The following is a 15,740-nucleotide window of genomic DNA, read 5'->3' on the forward strand; positions in this document are numbered from 1 at the left end:
ATGTATGATAGTGCCTCAGAAATCGGGCGGGTTGTATTTTCGTCAGGTTTGTTTTAGTCTATAATTTGAATATTGTTTTCTTTGCGTTAAAGATTGGCGTAGCACCAGCATTTGGCATGAAACTTTTGTTTAATATTTTTTTATTTATCCAGATATTTACCCTATTGGTAAATGACAGTAAATGTGCTATCTAGATTTGCGATCGCTTTAGGATTTTAAACTATCGATTATCCATAAGACCGAGGTATCTTAAAAAACTATAAACGGTAAACTTTTTAATTTTAAACCTCATATAAGGAAGTTTGATCACTTGAAACCATCAGTAGATTAACGGCTATTTTAAGGAGAAACTTGGACAATGGTTTGGATGTGGTTTAATGGTATAGAAATCTGGGATGTTTGTGGAAGCGGGTCTGTAGCTATAGAGAATTAGTAGGTGAAGGCTACAATGGCTCGGGAAGTCAGGATGACATGCCCCAATGTCTATTCTATGATCGGATAGATCCATAGATAGAGGCATTTTCGGCCAGTTTCTTCATCAAAAGTATAGGAGTACATAAATTAAAAATGTTGCTTTAGGTATGTATGAAAAAAGTGGCCATTAAAGGGTAGATATTAATAATTGTCGCTGTGTAAATGATACAAAATTTTGTCATCTGCAAATGTTCAAAGAGCTTAAATTCTTTAAAACACTGTACACGTTGTAATTAATCCTCATTTTAACTAAATTGCAAATAAATCCGTGACGTTTTAGTGCAATCGATTTGTCGGTAATTTGTGATAATAATACAATGAAGGCTTAGGTATTATTGCTTTATTTGCTACTCTTACCGCTGAGAGCGAGGTAGGGATAACCAGACATGGGTAAGACATTATCTTTCTATTTATTAATTAATTAATCGTATGGTTATTGATCAACTAAATTTCTACATTGTACAAGCCACCCGAAGGCTTTTGCTTACTACTTGCCACTATTATCTCAACTGAAAACACCCGGTACCCAAGTTTCAAGCCGCCCGAAGGCTTTTGATAACGGCTTAGTGACCTGACTTTATAGCCGGGACCATATTTTTATGTGCCCTCCGAAGCACGGAGCCGCTCAGCTCCAATACTACCACGTGTGTGCGGTCATCCATCTATAGAATGTCCGCGCGTTACCTCTGCAGTCCGCAGAACCAGTCAAAATCCTTCTACTCTAGGTAATAAATAGTAATTTGAGGGGCTCGTAACTAGTTATCTCGTAATTGAGGTCTCGGGTTTGATCCCCGGGTGGGCAAAGAGTTATTGATATTTTCTTAATTTTCAAAAGTTGCCCGAACTGCTCTGCGGTCTGACGGTCTGATTGATAGCGTATATGACCGCTGATTATCAGGTTTCGGGTTTCGATTTCCGAGTCGGACTATGACTATTGGTCTTTTCTAACTTATATTAGAATATTTGTCAATAGTAGCCCGAAGTTATATAAAGTATTCGGCTATAATAAGCTCGCCCCTATTTACTTGGTACTAAAATTGTAAAGTGCAAAACGCGAGTATATTTAATTCACCTCTATCTTAACCTTCAGGTCTAACGTGATATTATTATGTATACTTTAGGTATATACGTTCTCTTAAACATAGACAGCTTATTTAAAAAAAACCTGTCTACTAAGCCTAAAAATCTAATATACAAAATTCTCGCGTCACAGTTGTCGTTACCGTACTCCTCCGAAACGGCTTGACCGATTCTCATGAAACTTTGTGAGCGTATAGTAGGTCTGAGAATCGGCCAAAATCTATTTTTCATACCCCTAAGTGACACTTTTTTTTGTAATTTTTATGGCAAAACAACGTTTGCCGGGTCAGCTAGTGTATATAAATATTAGCCGCATTCAATTGCAATTTCACTATTCTCTCTTTCCCCAGGGTCCCGGTTGATATTCCTTCTGCTATACACATCGGTAGTGTTCGCCAACCCTTGCGGGAACCGCCGCCGTAGAGCCCTCCCTCATGCATCGGAATGTCACAAGTATACCTACTGTAAGAGAGGAGTGCCGAAAGAGGGGGAGTGCCAGTACGGGTTTAAATTTGATGGGACTACTTATGTAAGTTTTTTGGTTGTTCTGTGTATTTTATGAGGCAAATGAAGTTGGTAGGAATAGAAGCAATTGGTTCTTGGCGTGATTTTATAAGTATCTCCATAGATAATTGAAATAAAGAGATCTTAGAGAGACCTGAAGCACTAAAAAAGAAATAGTTTTCACGGAATACCATTTTTTGTAATTTCAAGCGGTTTCCTGAAATTTCTTACATCTTATGTACCCCGAAATACTTTAAGAAGTTGGTTAAGTCGGCATGGATTCCGTTATCTTTTACAAAATAATTTATTTTTCGAATCGGACCTACAATTCCTAAGATGAGCACGATCAACTAATTCTACGGCCCAATGTTCTTAAAAAAATATGTATCACTGTTCTCAAATACAAAACTCAACCTAACTTCTCCTTCCAGACCTGCAACACACCGTCAAAAGTCGACTGCCAGCAGTTCACTACCACCCCTCGCCCCACTCCCCGTCAGACACCATGCCCCCCCGTCGCTCCCCCCACCTCGTCCCCCAACCCCTGGCCTTACTGCAACGACACCACCAAGATCGAGATGATACCTGACGAAGAAGACTGCAAGTCTTTTTATATTTGTATTTGGGGTGACAGGGTTCATAAAAACTGCTTGGATGACCTATATTTTAGTTCTAGTAAGTTGGTAAGTATCCTAACCTTTAGCTTTCAATTGCGTTTAAGACCCGTTACATTATAATATTATATACTATCTGACCCGAGCAACTTCGCTTGCGTCACGTAAGAGAGAATGGGTCATAATTTTCCCTGCTTTTGTAATTTTTTTTACTGGTGCTCTGCTCCTATTGGTCGTAGCGTATTGATGATATATAGCCTAACGCTTTCCTCGGTAAATGGTCTATTTAACACAAAAATAATTTTCAAATTCGAACCAGTAATTCCTGTTCCTTCTTAGAGATTTTTACAAACATTTGCATTTTTAATATGTATAAAAAAGTTTAAACAACATAGAAAAGGACACCCACAAATATTCAAAACAAAGCGACAATGGTTTCTGTCTTTAAATCTACCCATAATCTTTCCAGCTATGTATTTCGAAAGGAAATCCTTCAAACTGCTTATTTTTCAGACATGTCTGCCAAAAGACCAGGCCGACTGTCCAGGGTCCTCATTATCTCGCACAGAAGATTCTAAAGAGGAAGACAAGATGCCAGAGTGTGGTGTTGAAGACTCCTGGCTTAAACCAGACCCTAAAGACTGTAGCGTTTACTACAAATGTTATAACGGCTTTGTTTCACTAGTTAAATGTCCTGAGGATTATTTGTTTCATCGTCAAAAGTTGGTAAGTATTGTGCGAAAAAATAGATGTCTGATCTCGGAATGAGGGATGGGTTTGGCTTTGAATCTATCACGCTGATTAATTGCGAGTTGGGGACTTTGTAAACCTTTAAACTAGAATTCTTTAACGCAGTGTTAAATAACTATAACTTACGCAAGTAGTCGAAGGTTTAAACCCTAAGCATTGCATTACTTTTGAAACTTATGTGTGTATAGAAATAATTATTAACGGAGAGGGGAGGCCCGGAGACTGTACTGAAGAATTGCATACCTAAAAGATTTTCAGAGAGTTCATGGACGAATGCTCTCTTTTATTCTCTTCCTTATTCCGTGAGAAGGCCTTTGTCTATTAGTAGGATAATATCAGAAACGAATATTACTATCCCAATAAAAGGCAAGGGTCTCCCTTTAAATATGAAAAGCAGGTGCTTCAAGTCTTGAATAAGAAATTAAAAGATTTTCATTATTACAGGTCTGCCTACCAAAATATCAAGTAACTTGTGAAGAAATCTTAGACAAACCTTCAATTACTACCATCGCGCCTGTTGTAACAGACTCTGGGACTGTTGACCAAGGTTCTTTTCCAAAATGTGACTTTATTGAGTTCTGGTTGTTGCCGGATAACAAGGACTGCTCGTATTATTACGTGTGCTTGTTTGGACAAATAAGACATAAGGCTTGCTCGGATGGATATAGATTTAACGCTAAGATATTGGTAAGTCATTTTTTTTTTCACTTTTACCAATTTGTGTAGGACAGAAGTTTTGCGCCGTTTATTTTGATTTTGATAGTCACGTCAGATTTTTTACCGCAAATCTGAAGCTCCTTATTTATATTTTGACTGCCACTGTGGCGCGGTAGTGTAAGCGACTACCGCGCAGAGGTCTTGGGATCGAATTCATTAATATTTTTAAGTTTTTCTGTCAAGAATGCTTAATGTATTGCCCGGTGTGAGGAAAGCGAAGTTGTAGACCTCAGTGCGTCAGAGAGCACGTAAAGCCGTCGGTCCTACGCCTGACATTTTACTAATCGTGTGGGTTTAGCCGTCCGGGCTTTGAGAGTGTGTCTGTGTATTTTAGACACTATAGACAAATCCTACACAGTTGGATGAATGTAAGTAAGTAAACTGGCTATCGTACCGAAATAAAGGCTAAGAGGACATGATCAGGCTGCTGTTCTTCTTACACTGTCTTCGATCGAGCGTAAAAATATATCCAATATGGTGTGTGACACGGCCCAGCGACGCTAAAGTGCGCGACAGATATTTCCATATAATACGCAACTGGCATTGCGCTGGATTCAACATAATCAGCATACCTACTATATAACCACACACATATTAATATCACGTCTTTTCCCATTGGTGTTAGGCGGAGACCAAAAAATGCCACTTGTTACGATCCTTACAAAGTTCCCTTGTCTCATTTACAGTTGAACTAATAATTAACATTTTCTTCAACAGAAATGTCAAGAGGCACATACCGTCGAATGTTCAAGTGCCACAGCATTACCTACCACTCCTCAACTCTCTACACAGACTCCACAGCGCGCTTGCCTCGAGTTTGATGTTTGGTGGGCACCAGACTTGAATGATTGTAATAAATACTTCTTCTGCAATATGGGACTTTATACTCATAAACGTTGCCCTCAAGGCTACCACTTCAGTCGCGAGGAACACGTAAGTAATAATAAATATATTTTTTATTCATAGTCTGTTATATCAGTGTAGGCAGTGTGTATGAAAAGCACTTCGCTTCGCCCTTTGTATATTTACTTTTATTTAGAGGGCGAGCCTATATTTATATACAAGTTTACCTAAATCTAGACAGCTATAAGATTTTTTTTACTTCTACACGATCGTTCCGAGGGTGTAGAAAGATGTGAATGAAATACGTTTCGTCATTTATAATGATAATGCCATGTGGCGGGCAAGTTTGGCCATGTACCGGACACCTTACAAAGCTCTGAGCTACTACTAATATAATCTAATATACATTTGACCATAAAAACAAGAGACTCTGTACTAAAGCTTAGTATAGAAAGAGCCTATTTATATTATGATATCGGTTGAAATGTTATAATTAAAAACTCCGATTATTACAGAGATGTCGTCCAGAAAGCGTTGCTAATTGTGTAGGAACAACCACTGAGGCCCAAAAACCAACAACTTCGGAAACCGAGCCACCAACAACTAAAGAAGTACTATCAACAACAAAACACGAGCAATCAACAACAATTAAAGAAGAAGCAACATCGAAAGTAACGTTATCACCAACTACTGAGGAACCAGACTCAACAACTTTGAAACCAGAGTTCTCAACAACAGAAAAAGAGCATTCAACAACAAAAGTACCTTTATCGACAACGACTGATGAAATAGACTCGACAACTTTGAATCCAGAGTTGTCAACAACAGAAAAAGAGCATTCAACAACAGAAATAGAGCATCCAACAACAAAAAATGAGTCGTCAACAACTTTAGAGCCTGAACAACCTAGCACTAAGCCGACAAAACCGGACAAAAAGTGTGGTCCTTACCAGATATGGTGGTTGCCGGACCCTAAGAATTGTAGTAATTATTACCTATGTTACTACGGCCGGTTATCGCACAGAAGGTGTCCTAAGGATCATCATTTTAGTGTTAACAAAACGGTAAGATTATTAATGAGAATTAACTGTTCATGTTATGTTAAGTGCCTCTGTGGTTTGTGCCGCCGTGTGAGCGACTACTGGTAATAAGGTTCGATTTCCGAGCAGGGCAAAGTGCTATTGAGCTTTTAATTATTCTCTTTAGTTGCCCGGAGTTTGGTCACGTACCCAGGACATAAGACATAGGACGAACAATGTAGATGGATTTAAAGAACAAAATTTTGTATCCCAGATAGCTAAATAAAATGTATGATAAACATAAAACAACTCAAGTACTTTCTGCTTGCTTTACAGAGGTGCCTTCCAGAGAAAGAAGCCGGCTGCGTATTACATGAAACTACTACAGAACAAGCCTCCACTACTACTGAGAGCTCCACTACATCCGAAGTGAGCACGACCACTGATACTGACCACACTACTCCCGAAGTGAGCTCCACAACGCCTGGATCGAGCTCCACTACTCCTGAAGAGAGCTCCACTACTCTCGAACAGAGTTCAACAACAACTGAAGAGAGCTCCACAACGCCTGAAGAGAGCTCCACTACTCCTGAAGAGAGCTCCACAACGCCTGAAGAGAGCTCCACTACTCCTGAAGAGAGCTCCACTACTCCCGAACAGAGTTCAACAACGCCTGAAGAGAGCTCCACAACGCCTGAAGAGAGCTCCACTACTCCTGAAGAGAGCTCCACTACTCCTGAAGAGAGCTCCACTACTCCTGAAGAGAGCTCCACTACTCCTGAAGAGAGCTCCACTACTCCTGAAGAGAGCTCCACTACTACTGAAGAGAGCTCCACAACGCCTGAAAAGAGCTCCACTACTCCCGAACAGAGTTCAACAACGCCTGAAAAGAGCTCCACTACTCCCGAACAGAGTTCAACAACGCCTGAAGAGAGCTCCACTACTCCTGAAGAGAGCTCCACTACTCCTGAAGAGAGCTCCACAACGCCTGAAGAGAGCTCCACTACTCCTGAAGAGAGCTCCACTACTCCCGAACAAAGTTCAACAACACCTGAAGAGAGCTCCACTACTACTGAAGAGAGCTCCACAACGCCTGAAGAGAGCTCCACTACTCCTGAAGAGAGCTCCACTACTCCCGAACATAGTTCAACAACACCTGAAGAGAGCTCCACTACTACTGAAGAGAGCTCCACTACTATTGAAGAGAGCTCCACTACTCTTGAAGAGAGCTCCACAACGCCTGAAGAGAGCTCCACTACTCCTGAAGAGAGCTCCACTACTCCTGAAGAGAGCTCCACTACTCCTGAAGAGAGCTCCACAACTCCTGAAGAGAGCTCCACTACTCCTGAAGAGAGCTCCACTACTCCTGAAGAGAGCTCCACTACTCCTGAAGAGAGCTCCACTACTCCCAAAGAGAGTTCAACAACGCCTGAAGAGAGCTCCACTACTCCTGAAGAGAGCTCCACTACTCCTGAAGAGAGCTCCACTACTCCTGAAGAGAGCTCCACAACTCCTGAAGAGAGCTCCACTACTCCTGAAGAGAGCTCCACTACTCCTGAAGAGAGCTCCACTACTCCTGAAGAGAGCTCCACTACTCCCAAAGAGAGTTCAACAACGCCTGAAGAGAGCTCCACTACTCCTGAAGAGAGCTCCACTACTCCTGAAGAGAGCTCCACAACTCCTGAAGAGAGCTCCACTACTCCTGAAGAGAGCTCCACTACTCCTGAAGAGAGCTCCACTACTCCTGAAGAGAGCTCCACAACGCCTGAAGAGAGCTCCACTACTCCCGAACAAAGTTCAACAACACCTGAAGAGAGCTCCACTACTACTGAAGAGAGCTCCACTACTACTGAAGTGAGCTCCACTACTCCTGAAGAGAGCTCCACTACTCCTGAAGAGAGCTCCACTACTCTTGAAGAGAGCTCCACAACGCCTGAAGAGAGCTCCACTACTCCTGAAGAGAGCTCCACTACTCCCGAACATAGTTCAACAACACCTGAAGAGAGCTCCACTACTCCTGAAGAGAGCTCCACTACTCCTGAAGAGAGCTCCACTACTCCTGAAGAGAGCTCCACTACTCCTGAAGAGAGCTCCACTACTCTTGAAGAGAGCTCCACAACGCCTGAAGAGAGCTCCACTACTCCTGAAGAGAGCTCCACTACTCCCGAACATAGTTCAACAACACCTGAAGAGAGCTCCACTACTCCTGAAGAGAGCTCCACTACTCCTGAAGAGAGCTCCACTACTCCTGAAGAGAGCTCCACTACTCCCAAAGAGAGTTCAACAACGCCTGAAGAGAGCTCCACTACTCCTGAAGAGAGCTCCACTACTCCTGAAGAGAGCTCCACAACTCCTGAAGAGAGCTCCACTACTCCTGAAGAGAGCTCCACTACTCCTGAAGAGAGCTCCACTACTCCTGAAGAGAGCTCCACAACGCCTGAACAGAGCTCCACTACTCCCGAACAAAGTTCAACAACACCTGAAGAGAGCTCCACTACTACTGAAGAGAGCTCCACTACTACTGAAGTGAGCTCCACTACTCCTGAAGAGAGCTCCACTACTCCTGAAGAGAGCTCCACTACTCTTGAAGAGAGCTCCACAACGCCTGAAGAGAGCTCCACTACTCCTGAAGAGAGCTCCACTACTCCCGAACATAGTTCAACAACACCTGAAGATAGCTCCACTACTACTGAAGAGAGCTCCACTACTCCTGAAGAGAGCTCCACTACTACTGAAGAGAGCTCCACAACGCCTGAAGAGAGCTCCACTACTCCTGAAGAGAGCTCCACTACTCCCGAACAGAGTTCAACAACGCCTGAAGAGAGCTCCACAACGCCTGAAGAGAGCTCCACTACTCCCGAACAAAGTTCAACAACATCTGAAGAGAGCTCCACTACTCCTGAAGAGAGCTCCACTACTCCCGAACAAAGTTCAACAACACCTGATGAGAGCTCCACAACGCCTGAAGAGAGCTCCACTACTCCTGAAGAGAGCTCCACTACTCCTGAAGAGAGCTCGACTACTCCTGAAGAGAGCTCCACTACTACTGAAGAGAGCTCCACAACGCCTGAAGAGAGCTCCACTACTCCTGAAGAGAGCTCCACTACTCCTGAAGAGAGCTCCATTACTCCCGAACAGAGTTCAACAACGCCTGAAGAGAGCTCCACAACGTCTGAAGAGAGCTCCACTACTCCTGAAGAGAGCTCCACTACTCCTGAAGAGAGCTCCACTACTCCTGAAGAGAGCTCCACTACTACTGAAGAGAGCTCCACAACGCCTGAAGAGAGCTCCACTACTCCCGAACAGAGTTCAACAACGCCTGAAGAGAGCTCCACTATTCCCGAACAAAGTTCAACAACACCTGAAGAGAGCTCCACAACGCCTGAAGAGAGCTCCACTACTCCTGAAGAGAGCTCCACTACTCCCGAACAAAGTTCAACAACACCTGAAGAGACCTCCACTACTCCTGAAGAGAGCTCCACTACTACTGAAGAGAGCTCCACAACGCCTGAAGAGAGCTCCACTACTCCCGAACAAAGTTCAACAACACCTGAAGAGAGCTCCACTACTACTGAAGAGAGCTCCACAACGCCTGAAGAGAGCTCCACTACTCCCGAACAAAGTTCAACAACACCTGAAGAGAGCTCCACTACTCTTGAAGAGAGCTCCACAACGCCTGAAAAGAGCTCCACAACGCCTGAAGAGAGCTCCACTACTACTGAAGAGAGCTCCACAACGCCTGAAGAGAGCTCCACTACTCCCGAACAAAGTTCAACAACACCTGAAGAGAGCTCCACAACGCCTGAAGAGAGCTCCACTACTCCTGAAGAGAGCTCCACTACTCCCGAACAGACTTCAACAACGCCTGAAGAGAGCTCCGCAACGCCTGAAGAGAGCTCCACTACTCCTGAAGAGAGCTCCACTACTCCTGAAGAGAGCTCCACTACTCCTGAAGAGAGCTCCACTACTCCTGAAGAGAGCTCCACTACAACTGAAGAGAGCTCCACAACGCCTGAAGAGAGCTCCACTACTCCTGAAGAGAGCTCCACTACTCCCGAACAGAGTTCAACAACGCCTGAAGAGAGCTCCACAACGCCTGAAGAGAGCTCCACTACTCCCGAACAAAGTTCAACAACACCTGAAGAGAGCTCCACTGCTCCTGAAGAGAGCTCCACTACTCCCGAACAAAGTTCAACAACACCTGAAGAGAGCTCCACAGCGCCTGAAGAGAGCTCCACTACTCCTGAAGAGAGCTCCACTACTCCCGAACAAAGTTCAACAACACCTGAAGAGAGCTCCACTACTCCCGAAGAGAGCTCCACTACTCCCGAACAAAGTTCAACAACACCTGAAGAGAGCTCCACAAGGCCTGAAGAGAGCTCCACTACTCCCGAACAAAGTTCAACAACACCTGAAGAGAGCTCCACTACTCCTGAAGAGAGCTCCACTACTCCCGAACAAAGTTCAACAACACCTGAAGAGAGCTCCACTACTCTTGAAGAGAGCTCCACAACGCCTGAAAAGAGCTCCACAACGCCTGACGAGAGCTCCACTACTACTGAAGAGAGCTCCACAACGCCTGAAGAGAGCTCCACTACTCCCGAACAAAGTTCAACAACACCTGAAGAGAGCTCCACAACGCCTGAAGAGAGCTCCACTACTCCTGAAGAGAGCTCCACTACTCCCGAACAGAGTTCAACAACGCCTGAAGAGAGCTCCACAACGCCTGAAGAGAGCTCCACTACTCCTGAAGAGAGCTCCACTACTCCTGAAGAGAGCTCCACTACTCCTGAAGAGAGCTCCACTACTCCTGAAGAGAGCTCCACTACAACTGAAGAGAGCTCCACAACGCCTGAAGAGAGCTCCACTACTCCTGAAGAGAGCTCCACTACTCCCGAACAGAGTTCAACAACGCCTGAAGAGAGCTCCACAACGCCTGAAGAGAGCTCCACTACTCCCGAACAAAGTTCAACAACACCTGAAGAGAGCTCCACTGCTCCTGAAGAGAGCTCCACTACTCCCGAACAAAGTTCAACAACACCTGAAGAGAGCTCCACAGCGCCTGAAGAGAGCTCCACTACTCCTGAAGAGAGCTCCACTACTCCCGAACAAAGTTCAACAACACCTGAAGAGAGCTCCACTACTCCCGAAGAGAGCTCCACTACTCCCGAACAAAGTTCAACAACACCTGAAGAGAGCTCCACAACGCCTGAAGAGAGCTCCACTACTCCTGAAGAGAGCTCCACTACTCCCGAACAAAGTTCAACAACACCTGAAGAGAGCTCCACTACTACTGAAGAGAGCTCCACTACTACTGAAGTGAGCTCCACTACTCCTGAAGAGAGCTCCACTACTCCTGAAGAGAGCTCCACTACTACTGAAGAGAGCTCCACTACTCTTGAAGAGAGCTCCACAACGCCTGAAGAGAGCTCCACTACTCCTGAAGAGAGCTCCACTACTCCCGAACATAGTTCAACAACACCTGAAGATAGCTCCACTACTACTGAAGAGAGCTCCACTACTCCTGAAGAGAGCTCCACTACTACTGAAGAGAGCTCCACAACGCCTGAAGAGAGCTCCACTACTCCTGAAGAGAGCTCCACTACTCCTGAAGAGAGCTCCACTACTCCTGAAGAGAGCTCCACTACTCCTGAAGAGAGCTCCACTACTCCCGAACAGAGTTCAACAACGCCTGAAGAGAGCTCCACAACGCCTGAAGAGAGCTCCACTACTCCCGAACAAAGTTCAACAACACCTGAAGAGAGCTCCACTACTCCTGAAGAGAGCTCCACTACTCCCGAACAAAGTTCAACAACACCTGATGAGAGCTCCACAACGCCTGAAGAGAGCTCCACTACTCCTGAAGAGAGCTCCACTACTCCTGAAGAGAGCTCGACTACTCCTGAAGAGAGCTCCACTACTACTGAAGAGAGCTCCACAACGCCTGAAGAGAGCTCTACTACTCCTGAAGAGAGCTCCACTACTCCTGAAGAGAGCTCCACTACTCCTGAAGAGAGCTCCACTACTACTGAAGAGAGCTCCACAACGCCTGAAGAGAGCTCCACTACTCCTGAAGAGAGCTCCACTACTCCCGAACAGATTTCAACAACGCCTGAAGAGAGCTCCACAACGCCTGAAGAGAGCTCCACTACTCCTGAAGAGAGCTCCACTACTCCTGAAGAGAGCTCCACTACTACTGAAGAGAGCTCCACAACGCCTGAAGAGAGCTCCACTACTCCTGAAGAGAGCTCCACAAAGCCTGAAGAGAGCTCCACTACTCCTGAAGAGAGCTCAACAACACCTGAAGAGAGCTCCACAACGCCTGAAGAGAGCTCTACTACTCCTGAAGAGAGCTCCACTACTCCTGAAGAGATTTCAACAACGCCTGAAGAGAGCTCCACTACCAAGGACGTTGCCTTGACGACTCCAGGAGCTAGTGTAACCACAGTAGATGATACTACATCAGAAATTACTGGTTCCAGCATAACTGAGAGTAGCACTCCTCCCTTTCAAAGTACAAGTGACAGTAGTGCTACTGTCACGGAAGCTGAGTCGACGGATTTACAAACTGGTTCTGAAACTACAGAAGCTAATCTATCGACTGACCAAAGCCCTACGACTGAAAAAGGAACTTCGACTATCAGCGAAATTAGCTCAAGTACAATTGATGGTACAACAACTACTGAAAATGTATCCAGTCATACTGATAGTTTAAGTACCACTGATGCAATATCTACTGAAGAAATTACAAGTACAGCTTCTGGAAGCAGCACTCCTGAAGAGTGCTCGACCACTGAAAAAGACATAACTACGCCTGAAGAGAGATCAACTACTCCTGAAGACAGTTCCACTACTGAAAGTGACATAACCACGCCTGAAGATAGATCTACTACTCCTGAAGAGAGCTCTACTACTGAAAGTGACATAACCACGCCTGAAGAGAAATCAACTACTCCTGAAGAGAGATCAACTACTCCTGAAGAGAGATCAACTACTCCTGAAGAGAGATCAACTACTCCTGAAGAGAGCTCCACTACTGAAAGTGACATAACTATGCCTGAAGAGAGATCCACTACTTCTGAAGAGAGCTCCACTACTGAAAATCACATAACCACGCCTGAAGAGAGATCAACCACTCCTGAAGAGAGCTCCACTACTGAAAGTCACATAACCACGCCTGAAGAGAGATCAACTACTACTGAAGAAAGCTCCACTACTCCTGAAGAAAGCTCCACAACTCCTGAAGAGAGCTCCACTACTCCTGAAGAAAGCTTTTCAACCATAGCGCCTTACATTTGCGGTGATTTTGATTTGTGGACGAAACCAGACGACAAGAGTTGTGAACACTATTATATGTGTGTCTATGGAGACTTGTCTCATAGAAAATGTCCGGGAGAATACGAGTATAATCGTAGACTATTGGTAAGTTCATTGGATAAAATTAATTTTTGTTTTCGTTTTACTAACGTAATTGCAAAGTTTACCACGGGCTTGAATTTAAATAATACTTTTATGTTTGTTTTACAGAAATGCGAAGACAAATCAACAGCCGGTTGCAGCGTAACAACAACAGTAACTACCCCGGTCCCAACAAAACCTACCCCAACAAAACCTCGGCCAACAACTCCTTCCCCAACAACTCCTCGCCCAACAACTCCCCGCCCTACAACTCCGGGCCCAACAACTTGGGCTACACCGGCTCCTTACATCAAGTGCGACAACGATACATCTATATATTTTAAACCAGATCCCAAAGATTGTACTAAATACTACATCTGCGTGTTCGGACAGGCGTATCAACAAAATTGTCCAGATGGTTTTGAGTTCAGCCCTAAATTGCGAGTAAGTAAATTTACACTTATCTATAGCTGGAATTTTAAAGTCATAATGTGAGAGCTCTTTTAATTTAAACATGCTTGACTACATTGTAAACTGGAAGTTTGGTTACTCGTCGGGCAAAATGCTATCGGGTTTTTTCTTATTTCTGTTGAAAAAATGGCTCCCAGAAAAACGGAATTTGAATAAACCAATGAAATCAAAGAAAGGAAAATTAAAACAATCAAAAAACTGACTGCATCAATAACACAATGGTCTTTCGTCGTCTGCTTTGTTAAGGAATTCCCAATTTTCTTTTTTTTATAACACAATTTATCTGTGAATTATCGAAGTCTTTGTTAAAGAGTAGCAGGATAAGACCTAGCATCCTAGCCTTTCTTTTCGCCAGTTGTGTTGGTCCTATTTCGTCTATTTCACCAGGTTAAGCACCGCCAAACTATCATGAATATGCTTCATTAACCAATGGAGGCGCCCATAGCTAATTACGTTCACCGGTCAGTAAGCTATCTCTAGGTTAAGCAATGCTTGGCGCGGTCATTCCATAGATGGGAGACCGCATAGTGGTATTCTGGGCGTCTCCGTGCTTCGGAGAGCTCGTAAAAAGTCGGTGCCGGTTGTTGTCAATTAAGATAACAGTCGTTAAGCTTTAAAGACCCTTGGGCAGCTTGAACAACTTTGACACTAGGTTGACCACCAACCATACGATAAGAAGATTAACAAATCGTTTTCTTTCAGATGTGCCGCATCCCCCACATAGCAGAATGCAACGCTATATGCTCAAAAGACGGTATATACTTCCAAGCACACCCGACTGATGACACCAAGTATTATATCTGTTTCAACAAGAACCCTATACCGCAGAAGTGCCCGCAAAAATTCACATTTGATAGGAAAACTATGGTAAGAAGAATCTTTTAGATCGCTTTACAATGACAATTGCTTCAAATAGTGAATTCTAGGAATATCATTCATAATTTTATGTTTCCCAGCACTTTCAGAAATGAATGTTTGAATATGATGAATCTTCAAACTTGTATAACTTTGTTGAAAGCGATCCTACAACTTTTGTGCTATACTAACTATTGCTCCAAATAGCTAGGGCTATCGACATATGCAATTTTAACATTATTTTTACGTTTTTTTACCGTTATAGCGAAAAAATTCAGAATAGTAATAATTTCATTTTAATTCTCTTACAGACTTGCGTGACTACGGTGGACTGTTTCAAAGACAAATAATGAAAACACGAGCTTATAATGCCTATTTTTAAATAATAATTTTAATATATTAGAATAAGAATAAATAAGTTTAATACAAACAATTTTTTGTTTTCTTTAAACCATTCGAATTGTCTTTATCCAAATTATCCATACTTAATATTATAAATGCGAAAGTAGCTCTGTCTGTCTGTTACTCAATCACGCCTAAACTACTGAACCAACTGGCATGAAATTTGGTATGGAGATATTTTGATACCCGAGAAAGGACATAGGCTACTTTTTACCCCGGGAAAATTACGCATTTCCATGAGAAAATTCAGGGGGCGGACGAAGTCGCGGGTAAAAGCTAGTATAATATAATATACGTTTTTATTCACTCCTTTTATCTTTCCCGATCGTTATTAATAATATTATAATCATGATCATGATTACTTGATCAGTGCAAAATAATGTTGATCGTAATCAATTAATTAATTTAAATTGATTAAATCTTATTAATCGTAATCCAATTAAATTACGAATTTGATATTATCAGTGGCACATATTTTATATATTTGTAATTTGTAATTTGTAATGAGTTATGAAGAAACCAAATAGTTCGTTGTATTTTTAATGTTCAATATTTGTTGTAACACTGACTACTGCATTGTAATAGTAAATGTGACTTAGGACAGAATTGTATA

General features: G+C 43.3%; 1 protein-coding gene across 1 annotated transcript; it reads left to right on the forward strand.

Moving 5' to 3' along the window:
• Window positions 1-830: 830 nt before the first annotated feature.
• On the forward strand, window positions 831-15,158 carry LOC142984573 (uncharacterized). The gene is made up of 11 exons (XM_076132283.1): window positions 831-864; window positions 1,905-2,083; window positions 2,490-2,741; window positions 3,186-3,398; window positions 3,867-4,109; window positions 4,857-5,072; window positions 5,498-6,046; window positions 6,338-13,423; window positions 13,529-13,843; window positions 14,573-14,737; window positions 15,037-15,158. The coding sequence occupies exons 1-11, from the start codon at window positions 861-863 to the stop codon at window positions 15,073-15,075; spliced, it is 9,261 nt and encodes a 3,086-aa protein (XP_075988398.1). The 5' UTR covers window positions 831-860; the 3' UTR covers window positions 15,076-15,158.
• The last annotated feature ends 582 nt before the right edge of the window (window positions 15,159-15,740 follow it).

This window comes from Anticarsia gemmatalis, chromosome 27 (genome assembly GCF_050436995.1).
Source record: "Anticarsia gemmatalis isolate Benzon Research Colony breed Stoneville strain chromosome 27, ilAntGemm2 primary, whole genome shotgun sequence".
NCBI lineage: Eukaryota > Metazoa > Arthropoda > Insecta > Lepidoptera > Erebidae > Anticarsia > Anticarsia gemmatalis.